The following is a 17872-nucleotide window of genomic DNA, read 5'->3' as shown; positions in this document are numbered from 1 at the left end:
CCATTCAAGCCGCAGCGCCTAATTTACTGAGACGCGTCCCAGTCATTTTACGCGTAACATCTGTACTGACCAATTTTGTACTAAAGTTCAAAGCGAACATACTGGTTTAAAGAAAGTACAATATCAGACCATATATCAATATTAATTCTAATTTATCGTTGTCCCAGATATAAAGTCTAGACAATGTGCTCATTTTCACCACCTAATGTGGTTTAGGCCAAGAGTAATGCTTCGGATTCATTGAACTCCGATTGCTTTTTAACTGCTGACGCTGCTACTTTTGCCCTTTGTTCGGATTCATTTCGGTAAGACAAAGCTGTTAAAATAAGAACCGCAACTACACCAATAGTAACTATAGAATGTTAGGAAGTAGTTTAACCATGCCATGCTTCAGAAACTTACAAAGACCTCTCCGAGTAGTCTGCCACCGTAGCGATTCAACCTCAGACCTTAGATCTGACGATATGGCAATGGTAATCCTGTTGTTAAGTTCTTGAATCTGCAGCTCGGTCCGTCTGGAGTCAACTTTCGTACTATTCTTCCTTTCATTGAGTTCCATTCCAACTTCATTTGTCATGTTACTAATCTCCTCGTTTGTGTATTCGTGTGCACTGGCGTACTCTCGTTGTAATGCGGCAGTCTCCGTTTGTGCAAGCAATGTTTGACTCTTTCTGCTATTTTGAATCTCTGTTCGTAGTTCTGAACAAGCTGCCTCAAATAAATACGCTTCATTTTCCATATCAGCTGTTGACAAATAAGTCTCTTTCGCTCGCAGCAGTTCCTCCGTCAACAAGCCTCTCACGCACTTCATGACCACAATTGCTTGATCATCGGTAAATCCTGCTCTGTGTAATTGAGAAAACATGCTGTATGTATCAAAATAGTGATCAGGTTTGGTTCCTGGTACCGTAACTATTAATCCTGTATTTATTTCGTCCATAACTTGATCTCCTTGTGATAAATTCTCTGTTTGCTTTTCTGAAGTCGTTGTCTCCGCTTGTTCATTTTCGCTAGTATGGCTATTGGTCCGGCCGCTGCTTTGACTTTCAGAACTTTCGGCCGAAGTAATCGGTATTTCTGGTGGATCTAGCTCAGTTGAATTTGCGGAAATATTAATTGTGCGCGACTGGTCCTCGTAGTCACTAGGCCTAAGATCAAAATGAGTACTTGAAGTTTCGTAAGAAATAGCTTGAGTACTGGACGGGCTTAGACTTAGCGGAGGTGGAAGCAGACGGTATTGTGATTTCTGAATGGCAGATGTGTGTAATGGATTTCGAAACATTCGCTCGTAGATGATACTTTGTTTGCTCAGGCCCCGACCTGATCTGTTAGTAAAGTCTGTTTTGATTAAGTTCCATTGTCTAGTGACTTTACCTATATACCGACGAAGTAATGTTACGCGCATTGTGTGCATTGTGTGTAGATCAAAATGAGCGGCCATGACTGACGATGCTCGAGAGTTTTGTTGATTTACAGCATCAACCACAGAAGTAGATCAGCAAAACTCAAACTTAAACGTAAGCTATTTTCATGGACGTCATAAGCTGAAGAAGTGGCCACAAACACGGTTTATTTTTGTACAACTCCAAATTGGCTTTGCTGTCTCTTCGGGGTCTCGACTTACTCAACCGGCACTTTCAGGAGCTGCGGCTCGGGGAGGCGGATCTTCGATGGCGCAATTCTACACAAAACCCTTATTGATTGCACATCTTTGGGACCGCTTTTTGAACAACAGCTGCTCGAGACTAGAAGGCTTTATAGCAATATCTTCGCGCAACAAATTGAGCATTTGCGCATTCTGCACGGGTCAATTACAAGAGGATTGACTGTTGGAACAATGAGGAACACATTATAAGCTTAAAAATTACTGTCAGTCAAATTGTTGCAAGATTATCATACCTGCTAATGCCCAATAGTTAGTTAACCAGACAGCTTCTCGTTGATTTATTGCGTACAAGAGCGAAGATAATGTCCAACTATACCTCGAAGCCGCAACTTACTCCATCGACATCGGCGACGTCGATATCTTCATTAAAATCAATCATTCGAACACCAACAGGAACAATCATTCGCCGTAATGACAGTAATTCATCGACGCCAGGATCGCACACAATTATTACAGACGCGACCTTGTTTACGACATGGACAGAGGTGTTCGAAAAGTATCCGCCGCCGCAAGTGCGGGTTGTTGCGTTTCAGATCAAAAATGAGGCTCAAGCAAAAAAAGAGCAGTTGCGGTCGATTGTCGGCAATAGCTACCATGACTTGCTTGCCGCCGCTGATACTATTATTGGAATGAACGATACCGCTGAGAGCATGGAAGATGGATTTCGAACTCTCGCAGCCAGTTGTGGATCAGATACTGTTCGTAAGCGTGCTGCGCAACGTCAGAAGCTGGACATAGTGTTTCAAAATAAATGTGGGATTGTCGCTCTAGTCTATGCATTACTTGATTAACATATTTTATAGCATTAAATTTGAAAACAAGAGTTGCGAATGCTCGAACTGCTACTCAACTTCTGTTTACAGCAGAGTCGCAGCTTCGACACCCATCTGCAATTCTGGTAGTCGCCAAACTCTTGGTGCTATGCAAAGAAATCCTCGCGCCTAATGAAATAAGTGACTTGCCTCAATTTAAGTCCGTTCAACTGCAGTTTGAATCTATTCAACAAAGATACTTCGCTACTGTTTCGTCTATCGTTTGCAGCACAGCAATTTCCAATGTTCTTGACGCGTTAGTTTCTCGCAGTTTGTTTTTGATAACCAAGCCCTCAGAGACGCTAAAGTATTTCCTTGACACTCGTCTGGCTGAGTTAAACGGATTGTTTGGTACTGCGTCTAAAGAAGATCTTGTTACAGCTCTGCGATCTTTCCAAGCCACAATCACCACCACTAAATCTCTTTTTCCATCTCAGTTTACTCGGGCTCTGACTAGAACTACAATACTTCCCGTTTTGCATGATTCAGAAATTCAAAAACTCTCGACAATCGATTTCGATTTTATAAGCACTTGGTGTACCAAACATGTTTTGGATTTCACAATTCATGCCGCACAAGATGCTCCAGAAACTGCGATCGATGTCGATATAAGCTTAGCCACTTTTCAGGATGCTGTAGTGCTTTCGTTTCACAAAGCGATCGAAACCATAGTTCAGAATATTTCGGCACAATCTCCGTCGGTTTCTGCAGAGTCTCAGATACAAAAATTACTTGACTTACGGAGGACCATTTTTGAAACGCTGGTCGAGTTCCCACACATACGGCCAATAATATTTTCGGAAGATGCGCAATGGGAGGGCAATTGGCTTCCCACAATCAGATTATTGTCTGGTCAGTACATCGATCTCGTAAATAATGTCTGTACGTCTCTTGCAGACGTTGTGGCTACATCAAATGAACAGAACAGTGCTCAGGTATCCGGGTTATGGGACGGCGCGTGGATGGATCTTGACATCTCGCGCGGTCAGTTAAACTTTCGTCCCGCAATATCGATTTTGTTGAGCGGCCAGACTTCGGCAGCCGGTACAGTTGCCAATCAAATTCAAGCATGGTGGGACGGAGTGGAGACTTTTCGAGCTCTTGTGCAGCGGCTCAAGGCAGTTTATGTTTACGATTCTTTTGGCGGTGTGGATGAGGAATGGATTAATCAGGTGAAAGACGGTGTCGAGGCCGAGAGTATCGAATTGCAACAGTATATTACGGAAGAAATTATTCCGCGCGGAGTTGAACTGCTTTCGGACAAGATTACTGAATTGCTCTCTTCAGTCCCAACGGACTCATACAAAATTGGCTTACTAGCCAGATCGGCGCGAATAGTAGCACAGCTGCCGTTTACGCAAGACAAAGTCAAGAAACTGGTGTCCGGACTTGTGGACAAGGCATACACTGCATTTGCTGAAGTCATGTTTCCTGTGAACATAAGCAAAGTCGATGCGAAATTTTTCTTTGACAGTCCGGTGCAGACTGGTCTGTGGGAGGAAGACGGTGAGGGCAAAAAATACCCGTATGATGCTTCGCCTTGGATTTCAACTATGGCATATGAGAATTTCGTGAAACCGGTTGTGAGAGGTAAATGCGAAGACGTGTTTCTTGACTTTCACATGGGATCCTCTGTTTGCCGACGTGTCGTCGGTGACAAATGGGCAATTCGGCTTACGAACGCCATCGTCGAGTATGCCGAATCCATGGACGCTGCTAAAAGTGTATCTGGGCCGGTGGAATCAACAGATGAGTCTGAGAAGCTAACAGATGAGCCGGAGAAAAGAGATAACGAAGTAGAAGCTCCGGGTGAGGAGACTCCAGTGGAGAAAACACCTATTGTAACTACGAATGAGACTGAAACGTCAGCAGAAGTTACCGAAGGTGCACCTAGTGCAGAGCACACTGAAAAAAGCGAGGTCAACGCAAATGCCGAGTCTGAAACTGGAGCTGAGATCAAAACCGAAATGCCTCCCGAAGAAGCAGCGCCAGAACTCAACAGTGAGTCGGAAGAAAGCGAAATGGAGGACGATGAGTCTGAGCAGAGAGTAGACGAGGCGGTGGGGCAGGAGGTGTCACAGCCATCCCCGGAGCATTGGATTCAACTTTTATTTGACGTCCAATACTTAGAAAAAATTTTCACACTTGATCTTTCCGAGCTGCAAAAATTCATAGAGCATAGAGTTGGACCTAAGGAGTCCAAAATAACTGAAGTGGTGAGTAAGCGGGTGGACGCATGCTGGACGCGAACATATTTACTCTACGCGGTAATGTAAACTAATGAAACTTTTTTTCATCATTCATATCTCATGCATGCGTCAAATACACTTATGTACATATATACAAAAAGACACTGCAGCTATCATCATTATATCATTTTCAATTCTCACGACATTTTTATCCGAACACATCGTAAATGTTTGTGATCACCTTGGCCGAAGCCAGTGTTCCAAGCAGAATAGCCACGTCGACCGCAAGCAGCGATGCACCGGCAAGCATGAACCTTGGGGCAAAAATCTTCCAAACCATAAGATGACGTCGTAAAATTAATGTCATGACAAAATTCAGTGCGGTCAGACCACCCATGTAAATCATCGCGCCAGCAGCAGCTCGGATGACACGAGTCATGACAATTTCTGACTCCCTGTACTCACGAGGAGACGGAGCCAGCTTATACAATACAGTTAGTGGAACTGCTAATCCGGCAGACAGATAAGGTCCGAACGTGTTAAGTATCAATGCTAGGTGAGTGAACGGAGCTCTAATACCTTCCGTTAACAAGAAAGCAACATCCCATTGAATGGATGGTAGTGTAGCTTGGTGACCAGTCGCGAAGTAATACTGCGACGCCATAACACACAACACAATCGGCGTGATCAATGGGGAAACGGTAGGCAGATTCAAATAATCACCAACTTCGAGCAAAGAAAGTAATTGATAAACCATTCCGGCCATTGCAATGCCTCCGACAGGCTTCATGCAAAGCATAACGGCGGTAAAAATGGAAAGGAATAACAGAAGAAACAAACTGCCGTAAGTGTTGGCAAAACCAATAATCTCGACCGACACAGGCGAAAGCTTGTTCGCAGTGGCCATATCCCCCTCTTTCATCGCGTTTTTAATAAGCTCCTGGTTATTTGACATCTCCACCCGTAAGCACAGTGGACCAGCTCTATACCATGCGATCGGTGCGCCAATGATGCCGACACCGACAAGCAGACGCGCAATAGCAATTTTGAACAAATGGATCTGTTCCATCGACTCATGAGCAACGATACCTTTGTTTTCGGCGTAATCGAGAGTCCAATGCAGCGCAACCAAAATCAAAGCAAACCGTAGACCTTTTCCGATCCACAACGGCGCCGCGCCTTCATAAGAAGCCGAAGTGCGCAAAAACGACTTCACGATGGCTGGGAAAAACAAGGCAACAGCATAGAGAAGTATAATCGCCGCAATGGAAGAAACTGACGAAGCAGTACTGGCGTAAAAATTGCTTGTACAGAATGCCAATTGCTCTTCGCGGCAAATCTTTGGGTAGTCTGCAAGTCGGGCCTGTATGATAAATGTGATTGCGTTTAAGCCCGCAGCTGTTCTAAACTTCAAGTCCGCGATCTTGAACGAGCTGGCTAATAACGCGATACCAACAGATACCAGCAAGAACGACAGCGTGCGAGATTCCCAAACAACATACGAATTCGATGCAAACACAAATCCATGAGAAACGGTCAAACCCAACCCAAGAAGAGTCCAGTAAGAAATGTTAGGTTTTGCTAGCTCAGACTGACTCCAGAAGCTATATACTCGCGCTAGGCATCCAATCATGCTGCAAATCGCTGATGTAAACAGTGCAGATGCAGCTGTTCGGTTCAGAACATATCCGATTCCTGATCCAATTGTAAGACCAATGACGGCATAGATCAAACAGTACATAATCAACGAGTCAATGTGATCTGCAATTGAGCATTCAAGCCCATCGTAATAGAAATAGAATGCAGAACTGGTAATCACCGACAAAACAAGAACGATGATTCCCATAACCATACTTGGAATGTCGAATCTCGCCCACATTTCGCGCGACTCCTGTAAATTCTTTTTCTGAAACAGCAAATTTAGCTCACTAATCTCCTCGTAGTTCAAAGTTTGTAAGGGCGAAGTGGCCTCTTCGTACAAAGTAGTGATCTCCGCAGACTTTGCAAATGATGGATGGCTACCTCTGTACTGAAAGATTTGGTTTGAGACAAGACGCGCTGCGGATGCAAGCTGTTGGAAATTTCCGTTCGGTCCAAGCATGGCAGGAATGATTGGCGAACCAAGGTTGTTGAATGGTACAGGAAGATCTAACAAGACTGAAAGTGTTGGAACAAAATCAATCTGATTTACGGTACCGATCTCGTCAGATGGAGACAAAAACTGTCGGCTTGAATAGCTAAAGGCGGTGTTAGAACTCGCAGCATATATCTGAAAAAACTTACAGGAACAATCCTGCTTCTACTTCACCCTGAGAGTCACCGCCATGATCACCTTTCAGATCCATCCCATGGTCACCAAGAACGACTAAGAGTGTATCGTCATCATGCTCAATTGCCTTGATAAGATCTTCAACCATCTTGTCCATTTGTATTAGTTTCGCTCTCATCTGAGGTGTGTCTGGACCAAATCTATGACCAGCATGATCTACACCCAAGTAGTGAGCAATCATAACGTCCCACTCGTCCTTTCTCTGTAACAAAGGAAAAATGTGAGATGTAACGCCAGCGTCAACTGTATCCATATCCCAAACATTGAATGATTCGTACGGAAAAGTGAGTTTTGTCTTAGTACCATTATTAAGTTGAGGAAACAGAGACAACCAAGTATCATCTCCTGCAAACGCAATTCTGTTCTCACCTCGAATACGAGTCAATTGAGTGATCCATGAGTCCTCCAGCAATTCCATGCCATTAAAGTTCGAGCCAGCATCAATGAATGTTGGAAGAGAACCGGTAGTCAAGGCTTTCAGTCTTTGTAGTGTTGTCGTAGGTGGATCAGCAATGAACTTGAACACGGCAGCATTCTCTGGCTTCGCGACTGCCAGCTTTACAGGAGTCACGAATGCATCGCAGAAATACCCAGAGTCTTTGACACAGTTTCCCGTAATAAAGTCCTCGCGCAATGCATCAATCAAAACAATTACCGCTCTTTTGAAAGGTTTTGGAAGAACGACGGCGGGATCATTAGAAAATGTGTCCGCGATGTCCGGCAGTACCGGTCTAGAAAGCAAAAATCCTTTTGCAAAAAGCAACACCGCCACAACATGCAGAGACAATAGCCATAACGGAATAAAAACGGCTTTCAGTGTCGACAGTCTTAACTTCGCTTTCTTAGCTGTAGTAGCCGAGGACCCAGTGCGATATGAAGTGGTGTTTGCCATGTTCGCGAACCGGTCCCTTGGTCAATTTTTTTTTTGGCTGTAGTGGGAATACTGTTTACTAAGTTTACCTGCTCATTGAAGAAGTCATTCAGAATTTTAACAATTCAAGCCGTCACTCAAAAACCGTCGAGATCAATTGCACCGCTCACAAGCTATTGGTCTGAACCGTTTCGTCGGGGTAGATCTCGGGGCTGGCATGGATTTTTAAGCCCTTACCCAGACCGTAAGTCTCCTCGATTTGAATCCTCTAAATCGACTTCAATTGCCCCAGCTTGATCAATTCTTGTGGTAAATCTGGATAGATGAGATATTCAACGTAGTAGCGGTTTTATAGTAATCATCTTTTTCGTCTTGTGAAGTTCGAAAAGAGCATTGAGTGCAACAAGGCATTTAGAGTCAAGATATTCCAGTATCGCTTCCAAGTCACGGAAATGGAGAGAGATCACATTTCTATTATACATAAACTATCTTACTATACAACTCTCCCGTAATGCAGCAAAAAGCATGGCAGCAGTGTGCAAGAATCCTTCCAGTCAGGTATTCTGTTGCTGCCATATAAGTCATCTATGATACTCGCTCTAGAGCCTATAATATGTTAGATCAAGGATACTAAAGAGTCTAAACAGTGCACAAACCTCTATCATTACCACTGAGTTTCCTCTTATAACCTAAACAATGTCATTAGCTATCACTTCCCCCCGTATCTTAGTTAACATACAGTCGTTCCAATTCTGACTTTCTCGCCTCCAGTCTTTTCCTCAACTGCATCATCCAATACAAGATTTAAAAACACCTGGAAAAAAGTCAATCGCTACACGTAAATGAAAGAGCATCGCAGATCTTACATCGTAGCCTCGTAGAATTCCAATGACTTGTCTCGATCCGTTCAGTTGTATGAATAACCGCCTATCCATATACTTCAAAAAAATTAGCAAAAACACTCTGTAGATCGAACCACGGCATACCTTCTTAAGTTCGGGTGTTGAAGGCTTTGACATTTTTATTTGACACTGATTGGAAAAGTATTCACAACTATACTTTGGCCAGATCGTTTGTTCTTGATTGGCGGTATCTCACAAGCGTATTTTTAAGTCAATACAAGTTTAATAACAGTTTTAACTGATCGATATAGTCACCAAAGTCAGACAACTCGTTATGCGATGAGAGTTGACTTTTGGAGTGCAAAGATCATAACTTGAACTTTACAAATCCGGGTAACTTACATTTGGGACTCACGAGAGTGTGGCCATGACAATAGGTGGATGGTATACGAGTAAGCTTTATATAGTTGTGTAAATCCAATTGTTGGTCTTTTCAGCTAGCTGTAATTTGGAGATATTAGCAAGCACTTAATTGGACTGTACTTATGGCGGCTCGTAAGCAAATCTTGTCTGCCTCGTCTATGAAAGCCCGACTAGATCATTTCGAGATCGGAATAAGATGCGCGAGATGGAGGACAGATAGCTGGACACGAAATCAATTTCCAAAGCAAGCACATAGAACGCAGATAACTACTCGGGCTTTTACGTCGCCGAACACGCAATATAAGCGCAGTACTGACAATTGCTCCAATGGGCACACGATACTAGCGGCCCAATTCAGATCATTTGCAGAATTAAGACCGCGCTATTCACTACGACGGTTTAGCCAAAATCAGCTCAAAGATGCAATTGCGGAATTCAGCATGGAGCATCATAAAGAGCGGACAAGATTTCGAAGGCAAATCATTATTGGCGGCGTTGTGCTATCTATTGCATCGTACATGGCATATAAGTTGTATATACAAAATCAGACAATGTTCATTCCATATTGGCTAAAACCGTATGTGTTTGAAGAAATCTTGACATCGGATCAGTTAGCCTCTTTGCACGGTGCGTCAAAAGTCTGAAATACTGTGCATTTACTGACAGTTGTCGTTAGATCTCACCGTTGAAGCTTTGCTCGAAGCCATAGCGTATCAAAATTCTGTGGCAGCTATAGTAGGTCTGCCGATTATGGTCGAATCAATGCAGGACGTGCATTTCGCTTTTCCAGAAGGCCGTCCAGCAGAGCACGTTCTCAAGGGATTTGAAATCTACCGGGACCAATCCTCTCAGTTTTTTCCTAGCATACGTCGAAGCGTTCGAATATTCTCTCCAAAAGAAATATCTTCTGGATTAATCTCTCCACTTTTTGAAGCCGTTGGTTTATTTAACGATAATGTAGAAGAACCGGTTCATGAAATGATAGATAATGTCACTTTGAAACCCGAACTGTGGGTTGAAGTTACTGGAAGCGCATCCATCGAGGGAGCGAGAACAAGGAGACTGGCAAAAGAAAACGCGTCGCAGGACTCGAGTTTGCCAAAAACTCACTGTACAGTCAAATTCAAGGGTTATATGGATCTCGACAGAATGAACACTGTGCGAATCCAAACTGGAGAGTTGGTCCTTAAGCGGGGTGACGAAGAGCTAAAACGGCTATCGTGGTGATCTTCTCATGTGTATAAGATGTAGATATGCCATTGCGTTTATGTACAAATGATCTTTTCTAGATAAAAGCTGTTAACAAGTAGCTTGTACCTTTCCGCTGACACTTCAGACATGCCAGTCCGTACTGATGAGACGATGCATAAGATCCCTCGCCGCATATTTAAGCAACTTCAATAAGGCTTAAAGGTATGCAAAAGCGCTGTTTTATATTGTTATATTTTAGCGCATTGCTGCATTTGAACATCAAGCAATTTCCATCCAAATCTTCAATTCTAAGCCGCTAGTTGTGCGGCTAGGTTTGCTCATGAGCATGGCATTAGATCTAGAATGGGGCGCCCTCTAAAGCTTCTGTAACTTGTTTCTCACGTGCTGATATCTCCTCTGTCTGATTCTGTAGTTCTTCCAAAAGTTGTATGTCTGCCTGCTTCTGCTTACTCATAGCTTCAAGAGCCAGTTTAAGCCGTTTGATGACCGATGGCAGATCGGGAAGTTCCTGCAGCACCATAGAACTGCTTCTGGGAGCTCTATCTGACTTGGCCGACTTTTCAGTTGTAGCCATAAAATTGGAAAACGCCTTGCTACCAAACGCACCCTTTTGAAGCTGTGCCTCCTCCCAACCACTGTCCGATCCACTGTCATCTGCAACCAAATAATCATCGGCTACTATTTTCTCCTCATCTTCACGATCATTGATGAGTTCTGCCATTTCTCTCCTTCGCCGGATTTTTTGTTGCATAGCTTCAGCGGCTGTTAGTGGTATACGGCCGTCGCTATTTTCGGCAATAAAATCATCTTGATTTTCTGCCAACCCGTCATCTTTTTGTAGTCGACCCTTATAGTCATCGTTATCGCCGTAGTCACCATTTAAATCTCTTTCTTCCTTTAAAGCAGCATTGAGAGCGCTATTGTCATCATCATCTAACGAAATAAAGTCCGACTCTTCTCTGGGCTGTTCGGCTTGTGCTGCTTTCTGATGTCGTTTTTCAATAAGGTGATTTATAAGCGCCTCGTCAGGAATCTCGTTAATATCGGTCATTATCACATCAGCGTCAGTGTCGTCGATATAAAGCTGATCATCGTCTATCATGTCGACATCCTTCGTTTCGCTGTCGGTCGGAGTGTTGGTAACATATTCTGCTGGTGTGGTCATTGTCGAATGGCGCAGCTCGTCAATATATGACTTTGAGTACATATTTGCAGAAGATGGTGCCTGTGTAGGAAGTGTGGGAAGTTTTGGCTGCAACTTGCTTTGAAGTTTCGAGTTCAGCATTGACGCTGCTAATCCACCAGATCGCTTAACCTGTTTTCTTGACACAGATTTTACTATGCTGGGACTGCTATCGTCGTCCTGGATTATGAAAAGTCAGTAAAGTAAAGCAAATTGGATAGAAGTACGAACCGAGTCATCGGTGCCAAAGTCTTTCTTTAATCGACTACTTGGTTTCGTTGACGCAATTGCAGGTCCACTGCCAGGTCCGCTTTCCTTATAGCTCCCAGAATTACTATCATCTGCGGATTGTGGTGTCTCAACACTGGACTCATTGGTAGCTTTACTGGCTGAGGAGTTTTCTTCGTCGTCATAATCAAACGTAACTTTTGGTCGAGCCCGTTTGTTCGCTACCGCTTTCTTGAATTTGTTTGACGCTCCAAACATGCTTATAACTGAAATTTAAACCAATTTCTGTTAACATTCAAGTGCCCATAGAGCAAATGTAACTAGAAGTTATCGCTGGATGTCAGGGTACATATGTGAAGCTCTTTGAACGCGTCTTGCAATTGTTTTTGGTTTAGGGTTATATAAGCGTTTTACTAAAACTCCTTTAGATCCACTTGAATGCCGGTATTTAGCGAGACTATGACTTCAACTACATTACAAGGTTAATAGTGCACAAAGACAGGACTGTTAGACTCTATTTCCATTAGATGTCTAGTGCCGCATAAAGTATTCCAAACTTCATGTTTGACGAAACGGCTGGCACAACCTTCATATAAGGTTTATCCCTGAAAGTGTAAACACAATACCCTATTAATTGTAAGCAGAATATTTGATACCCTTAATAATTGTCAGTCAGGTTCAGCGGCTCGCACTACATAATTCTTTACACAGCAGGACCTGAAAAGAGACAATCTTTTAGTCACTACATCCACACCAGCATCATCAATCCATCACTAAAAATAACATCTCCATCATAAGAATTTCAAGACCTTTTTGTTGACATTATTTTTGGTACTTACAGATGGCCAGAATATAGGCCGAGGTCGCGTCAAAGTTTCCCCACGATTGGTTTCACGCTTTCTCCCAACACAGGCCTGGAGCAGCAACAATGGCTCCACAGCTTACTCCAGAAATGATAAAATTATGGTCGGTCGGTGATCCCACGCGTCTACTACATTTAGCACGACAAATTGAGTCTCATGAGGGATGGAAAGCGTATTTATCGCCCACTGAACACTCAATATATGCAAACGCAATTGAACTAGGAGGTGAACATTGGACAAATTTGATATCAACCAGCACAACGCGTCAAAATGCTGAATTGGACTCAATCGCAGAGTTAGACGATCCACCTTCAATTGATAATCCTGTTGAGCATACTCCGACTCCTGCACCAGCAGCTGCAACTGAAATTTCAATGCACACACCAATTCCATCTCCTAAACGAGAAGAAGACGACGAGACACCGTTTGTGGCTGGCCAGTCAAACGGGTCTAATGGCACAATTGTCGATCAGTCACCCGAGAAAGAAAAACTACAGATAGATTTTGTTGCACTTGCGTTAAAGATCAGATACATGCTTTACGAGAAATCGATAGATTACTTGTTTGCGGCACCGACGACAGCTAATTCCATGAGCTTCGAAGTTGACTTTTTTTTTTTGGAAGATGAAGAAAACGAGAAGATGGCGTCCGACAAAGACGAACCAGATAACGGTGCACCGGCCACCAGACAGCTCGATGAAGATGACTACGACGATGAAGATGAAGATGAAGATGAAGATGAAAATAAAGACGAGGAAGAAGATAAAGAAAAGATAGACGAGTCTACACAATCACTTAAACCGAGCACACCCTCCTCGAATTCTCTTCTGAAAGATGCTTCGACTACCAAAAAATCGAGTGAACCAGATCCAAAACCTGTTACAGACGGAATTATTACGCCGGCAGGTAAGTCGAGCTTATTCGCGTCGTATACTGAGACGTAACACGGATTAGATACTCCTTCATCAAGTGAAACCAAACAGGTGGATGAAGTAGTACAGATGGAGCTACACAATATGTATCAGACCCTTGACTCGAATAAAGAGAATTTGTATCTGCGACATCCAAAGCGCGAGGTAGGAGTTTCAGTGCAATTCTCAACAAAGTACTAACGACATACAAGGCTGAAGATTCTGGACCGAATGCGGTTGGGAAAGTACCAGGAAAATTGGTACGATTTTTTGGCTAAACTTTGGTGTGAAATAAATGTTAACTAGTGAACAGAGTCATATGGACTTTGGCGCCGCGAATTTGAGTTTAAAGGTCAGTTTCTTTTTCATGTCTATGATCAAAGTTGCTAACTATGGCAGCATCTACTTTCAGTCATTGATGATGAACGGCATAAACTTTCAGTCACAGATAATGAGTTAAAGAATCTAATTACAGAAGTTCGAAAAAACCGGTCAAAATGGGTATGTAGTGAGTACTTGTATCGCTCTTGGCCTAATGTTATATAGGCCAGTGAAGATCGTGTAGGGCAAGAAGAGTTGTACGAAGCTGCAGAGAAAGTAGTACTTGAACTGCGTGCATATACCGAGCATTCGACTGCATTTTTAAATAGAGTGAACAAACGTGACGCGCCAAATTATTTCAACGTCATCAAAAATCCGATGGATCTTAGCACGGTTATGAAAAAGTTAAAGGCGTTACAGTATCGAAGCAAGAAGGAATTTGTTGACGATCTTATGTTAATTTGGGATAACTGCTTTCTATATAACGCTGATCCTCAGCATTATCTTCGGAAGCATGCCGCCGCGATGGAAAAGAAGACTCGGCAGCTTATACCGCTGGTACCGGAGATCGTCATCAAGAGCAAGTCGGATCTTGAAGCCGAGGAAGTTAACGTGACCATTAGAGACATGTCGGTTGACGTAGACATGGAGAGTGAAGATGGTGGTGATTTGTCTGTTGGTCACAGAAGCTCGTCGAGAGCAGCTATTGGTGGTAAAGGTGTTGGAGCCAAGAAAACGCCGTCGACGGTGGACCATGATGAAGACTACCGAAATCGAGACAGTCAAGGTCTAGAAAAACGCGTCATACCACTAGAGGAAGAGGGTTTAGAATCTGTTGATTATGAGGTTATTCCTACAGTGCCAGAAACTTTGTGGAACATCTCTACTCAGTTGAAAGCTTCCGAAGATGAACAGTTTGAGACTGCTGTGGATATTTCGAAAGAGGTATCGCCTTTCATTCCTCTAAAGATTGGAGCCGCAGGTAAGATGGACAAGAATTTGGAGCAGATACAACAGATCCGAAAAATTTGCTCTAAGATCAGCGTGGTTAAACGAATGCAACAACAACCACACGTAAGTATTGCGAAATTCATGGTGGCTCTTGAATGCTAACTGTATGTTGCAGTTGTATTCTACTCAGTTACGGCCATATGCACCAGAGAAGCTTGAAGAGAAAGACGTTGATTTTGAGTCGCGGCTGCCTGGTCATTCAGACGTGCCAAAATCAGTGATTGAAGCATGCATGCAGCGATCAGTCGCCAAGATGGCAATGCATACAGGTTATGACGAATGTCACATGCTTGCTATGGAGGGTTTGAGCATGGTAGCGGCAGATTACATGCAAAGATTAGGGCGGACGCTTTGTTTATATATGGAGTCAAACCGAGGCGTTCGTCGATTTTCATTGGAAGACGTCATTTTACAGACATTACATGAGAATGGTACTTACGATCTCGGAAGTTTGGAGAGCTACATGCGCGACGACATTGACAGATTTGGCACCAAGCTCAAGGACGTACGCGAGCGGATGGGCACTGTGTTGACTGACATCTTGCGGCCCGCGTTGGTGGGCGAGAACGATGACACACAGTTTAACGATGGTAGCCAAGAATTCGTTGCCGGTGGGTTCTCAGACGACATTGGCGAAGACTTTTTTGGGTTCAAAGAACTCGGACTTGACGAAGAGCTGGGACTGTCGTCGTTTTCCGTGCCGCTGCATCTGCTCCACAGCCGGCTGCATGCCAACGCTCAGGTGCAAGCTGCTCCAGTCGCGCAAAGCAAAATCATGGCCGCTCCTGCGTTCAAACTTTTCACCCGCGACAAAATCGAGCAGCAGATTGGGCTGCTCCGTCCGTTCTTTGCGTCTCGGTTTGAGAAGTTTGAGCGTGATGGTGTGCTGATTGAGGACGAGGCGCTGCCACCCAAACAGCGCAATCAGCGACCGAAGTTGCCACCGACCGGCAAGATCGCGGTGATCAAGAAACGAAGTTCCGACAACACGTTTGGGTCCGACTCGGCCAAGAAGAAGAAAAAGCTTTGAGGCCGTGTAATGTTAGCATGCTAAGTTTGATTTTGTTTTTTGTTTGTCATGATTTTCAATTTGTGGAGTTATTTTATGGGTGCGTTTTCAGTTGTATTGTGGGTTTTAGAATTTTAGCTCTCAGTTTTTTTTTATTGTACATTCTCACACATGTTTTGGGTTTGTGTTTTGACATCATTGCTTGTACCTTAACAAAAGTGTATATATCCCTAGTTGGCAATGGAGTGCGAGAAAATAAAAACACCATGTCCCAATGCAAAAAAAGAGATTAGCTTTCGGAAGCTTGTACCGTGAGTTTGAGGATCCTGTAGATGAGTGTGTACTGGCTAACGTTTTGGACCATCAGCATCCGCTGTTTCCTCAAATGAGACACAGTGTCCATGACCGGGTCTGCTGATTCGTCTGGGGTAGGATCGCCGTCGCGATACAAAAAGCTCGCGGATTTGACAAGATACTCCGAGCTTTCTGGCGCAGTTTTGTGAGCGGATAAACTGCGTGTGAGGCAGTCAAGTAGGAAGTCAATGGCGATGTAAGTTCCCGTCCGTCCGACACCGGCGGAGCAGTGCACCACCAACGGTGACTCTGGCGCGACATTTAAATTCCGCGCCAGCTTTATTAAATTTGCCAGTTTTGTTTCATGCGCCGGGAGCGGCGTCGCAAAGTCAACCCATTTTTCGTAGTACAAGTGGTGCACTGTTTTGACGAGCGGCGTATTGCCGTCGGCGTCGACAGTCTCGAGCATGAGCTTCGAGACCGTGCAGTTGGTGTCGTCATCGTACGCCTGGGTCAGGTGCGTGAGCTTATAAGACGTGGTCGTGTTGCGGTACACAACCGTGCCTGAGTCCGGCCAGTATTTCGCACACTTCTCGCGGTCGTCCTCGTGGGTCCGGGAGAGCATGACGATGACGGCTGGGTCGCCGACTTCGTATGCAATCATGTGCCAGAACGGCGCAATGGTAAATTTGGTTGGGCCCTGCGGTGTTACGTGAATATTCCTTGCCAGTTGAACCCGGACCAAATGAACTTACTTGAGTTGCGATATACTGTTGGGGAGGCGCGTCAGGTGCTTGAAGCACTATCGGTGACGCGTTTATGTAATCGCTCGTTGTATCGGAAACGGTCAATTTAACGCGGTTTCTGTCCCATGGCAGCACGTTCTGATAGGTTTGTGAGTATTCGGCAAGCAATATTATATCAAAATCATACTCCATATCTGTTTTTTGAGCTCGAGTCTAATGCATGTTCAACACTCCACTTTGATCTGGGTCCAAGTGATCTGGCTTCCCTTTTTCGCTCATGCTCCGCGTCGTCCAACTTCAAGAATTTCCCCGATAGCGCACTCTCTGCAATCTCATAAACCTCAGTTTCTCTAAAAAATAATAAAATGCGCACCATCAGCCATTAACGACTCCAAATACCTCGCACGTGGACTCAGAGCCCCCATTGTAGGCATACTCGAACTCGGAGATCGGACTAAAACTGCAGCCGCTGAAGACTCTGCAGTGTCCGACCCAAGTAAGTTCGTAACTAATCGCTTAAGTTTCGCCAGGTTAGACGCAGATCAGCCTTTATAAAACGTTCAGGGACAATTGCAATAACCGTACACCGTAGTTGCAGTCCCAAATAAAGTATGATCTGGGCGTGTCAAGTGGTTGTAAATGCGTACAAATTGAGTTTAATAAGCTTCAAGTCAAAGGTTATAATCAGTAACAGAATATACTGAACAACAAAGTAAACAGGGTCTTTCTAACTTAGTGCAGATGAGCGTATCATATAAACTTATGCGGCGTGTCGAACGGCCGGTTGCATTTACAAAAGGGTTTTGTGGTAAATTGTTATGCGTTACCGTTTTTTTGAATAAAACTGTGCATATACCGCATTTTACCCACAAGACCTTCAAGTTTTCAGATCTTGAGTAGGAAACTCAGTTGATTGTGATAGTAAAGATCTACTTTCTGGTTTGAAGTGAATATGGGTGAAG

General features: G+C 44.0%; 8 protein-coding genes across 8 annotated transcripts; 3 read left to right on the top strand and 5 right to left on the bottom strand.

The window, feature by feature from the left end:
• Positions 1-212: 212 nt before the first annotated feature.
• V1512DRAFT_271421 (uncharacterized protein) lies at positions 213-1282 on the bottom strand (the record flags this gene model as incomplete). Its single annotated transcript, XM_066917643.1, has 3 exons — positions 213-352; positions 403-1148; positions 1203-1282. 3 exons carry the CDS (start codon positions 1280-1282, stop codon positions 213-215), a joined length of 966 nt encoding a protein of 321 aa, XP_066771161.1.
• A 468-nt stretch (positions 1283-1750) lies between these two features.
• Positions 1751-4884, top strand: V1512DRAFT_263601 (uncharacterized protein; the record flags this gene model as incomplete). The annotated part of the gene is made up of 3 exons (XM_066916530.1): positions 1751-1869; positions 1917-2419; positions 2470-4884. Coding segments are annotated over exons 2-3 (2731 nt in total), but the record flags the coding sequence as incomplete, so codon positions are not given.
• V1512DRAFT_226081 (uncharacterized protein) lies at positions 4754-8066 on the bottom strand. Its single transcript, XM_066913845.1, has 2 exons — positions 6951-8066; positions 4754-6904 (listed from the first exon to the last, which is right to left on the bottom strand). The coding sequence occupies exons 1-2, from the start codon at positions 7886-7888 to the stop codon at positions 4876-4878; spliced, it is 2967 nt and encodes a 988-aa protein (XP_066771159.1). The 5' UTR covers positions 7889-8066; the 3' UTR covers positions 4754-4875.
• A 37-nt stretch (positions 8067-8103) lies between these two features.
• Positions 8104-9135, bottom strand: V1512DRAFT_226077 (ribonucleoprotein LSM domain-containing protein). Its single transcript, XM_066913844.1, has 5 exons — positions 8854-9135; positions 8734-8805; positions 8607-8681; positions 8524-8556; positions 8104-8473 (listed from the first exon to the last, which is right to left on the bottom strand). The coding sequence occupies exons 1-5, from the start codon at positions 8884-8886 to the stop codon at positions 8453-8455; spliced, it is 234 nt and encodes a 77-aa protein (XP_066771158.1). The 5' UTR covers positions 8887-9135; the 3' UTR covers positions 8104-8452.
• A 17-nt stretch (positions 9136-9152) lies between these two features.
• V1512DRAFT_263596 (uncharacterized protein) lies at positions 9153-10427 on the top strand. The gene is made up of 2 exons (XM_066916529.1): positions 9153-9759; positions 9809-10427. Exons 1-2 carry the CDS (start codon positions 9255-9257, stop codon positions 10357-10359), a joined length of 1056 nt encoding a protein of 351 aa, XP_066771157.1. The 5' UTR covers positions 9153-9254; the 3' UTR covers positions 10360-10427.
• A 254-nt stretch (positions 10428-10681) lies between these two features.
• On the bottom strand, positions 10682-12013 carry V1512DRAFT_253575 (nineteen complex-related protein 2-domain-containing protein; the record flags this gene model as incomplete). The annotated part of the gene is made up of 2 exons (XM_066914749.1): positions 10682-11707; positions 11759-12013. 2 exons carry the CDS (start codon positions 12011-12013, stop codon positions 10682-10684), a joined length of 1281 nt encoding a protein of 426 aa, XP_066771156.1.
• Positions 12014-12463: 450 nt separating this feature from the next.
• Positions 12464-16136, top strand: V1512DRAFT_263594 (uncharacterized protein). The gene is made up of 7 exons (XM_066916528.1): positions 12464-13524; positions 13573-13694; positions 13742-13789; positions 13843-13881; positions 13929-14030; positions 14076-14924; positions 14977-16136. The coding sequence occupies exons 1-7, from the start codon at positions 12684-12686 to the stop codon at positions 15889-15891; spliced, it is 2916 nt and encodes a 971-aa protein (XP_066771155.1). The 5' UTR covers positions 12464-12683; the 3' UTR covers positions 15892-16136.
• V1512DRAFT_226070 (protein-tyrosine phosphatase-like protein) lies at positions 15994-17657 on the bottom strand. Its single transcript, XM_066913843.1, has 4 exons — positions 17284-17657; positions 17098-17234; positions 16920-17048; positions 15994-16864 (listed from the first exon to the last, which is right to left on the bottom strand). The coding sequence occupies exons 1-4, from the start codon at positions 17342-17344 to the stop codon at positions 16160-16162; spliced, it is 1032 nt and encodes a 343-aa protein (XP_066771154.1). The 5' UTR covers positions 17345-17657; the 3' UTR covers positions 15994-16159.
• Between the last annotated feature and the right edge of the window lie 215 nt (positions 17658-17872).

The sequence above is a fragment of the Lipomyces arxii genome (genome assembly GCF_038497795.1).
Source record: "Lipomyces arxii strain Phaff 12-163 unplaced genomic scaffold V1512scaffold_9, whole genome shotgun sequence".
Lineage (NCBI taxonomy): Eukaryota > Fungi > Ascomycota > Lipomycetes > Lipomycetales > Lipomycetaceae > Lipomyces > Lipomyces arxii.
The sequence above is the reverse complement of the archived record's forward strand: the minus strand, read 5'-3'. Positions and strand labels throughout refer to the sequence as shown.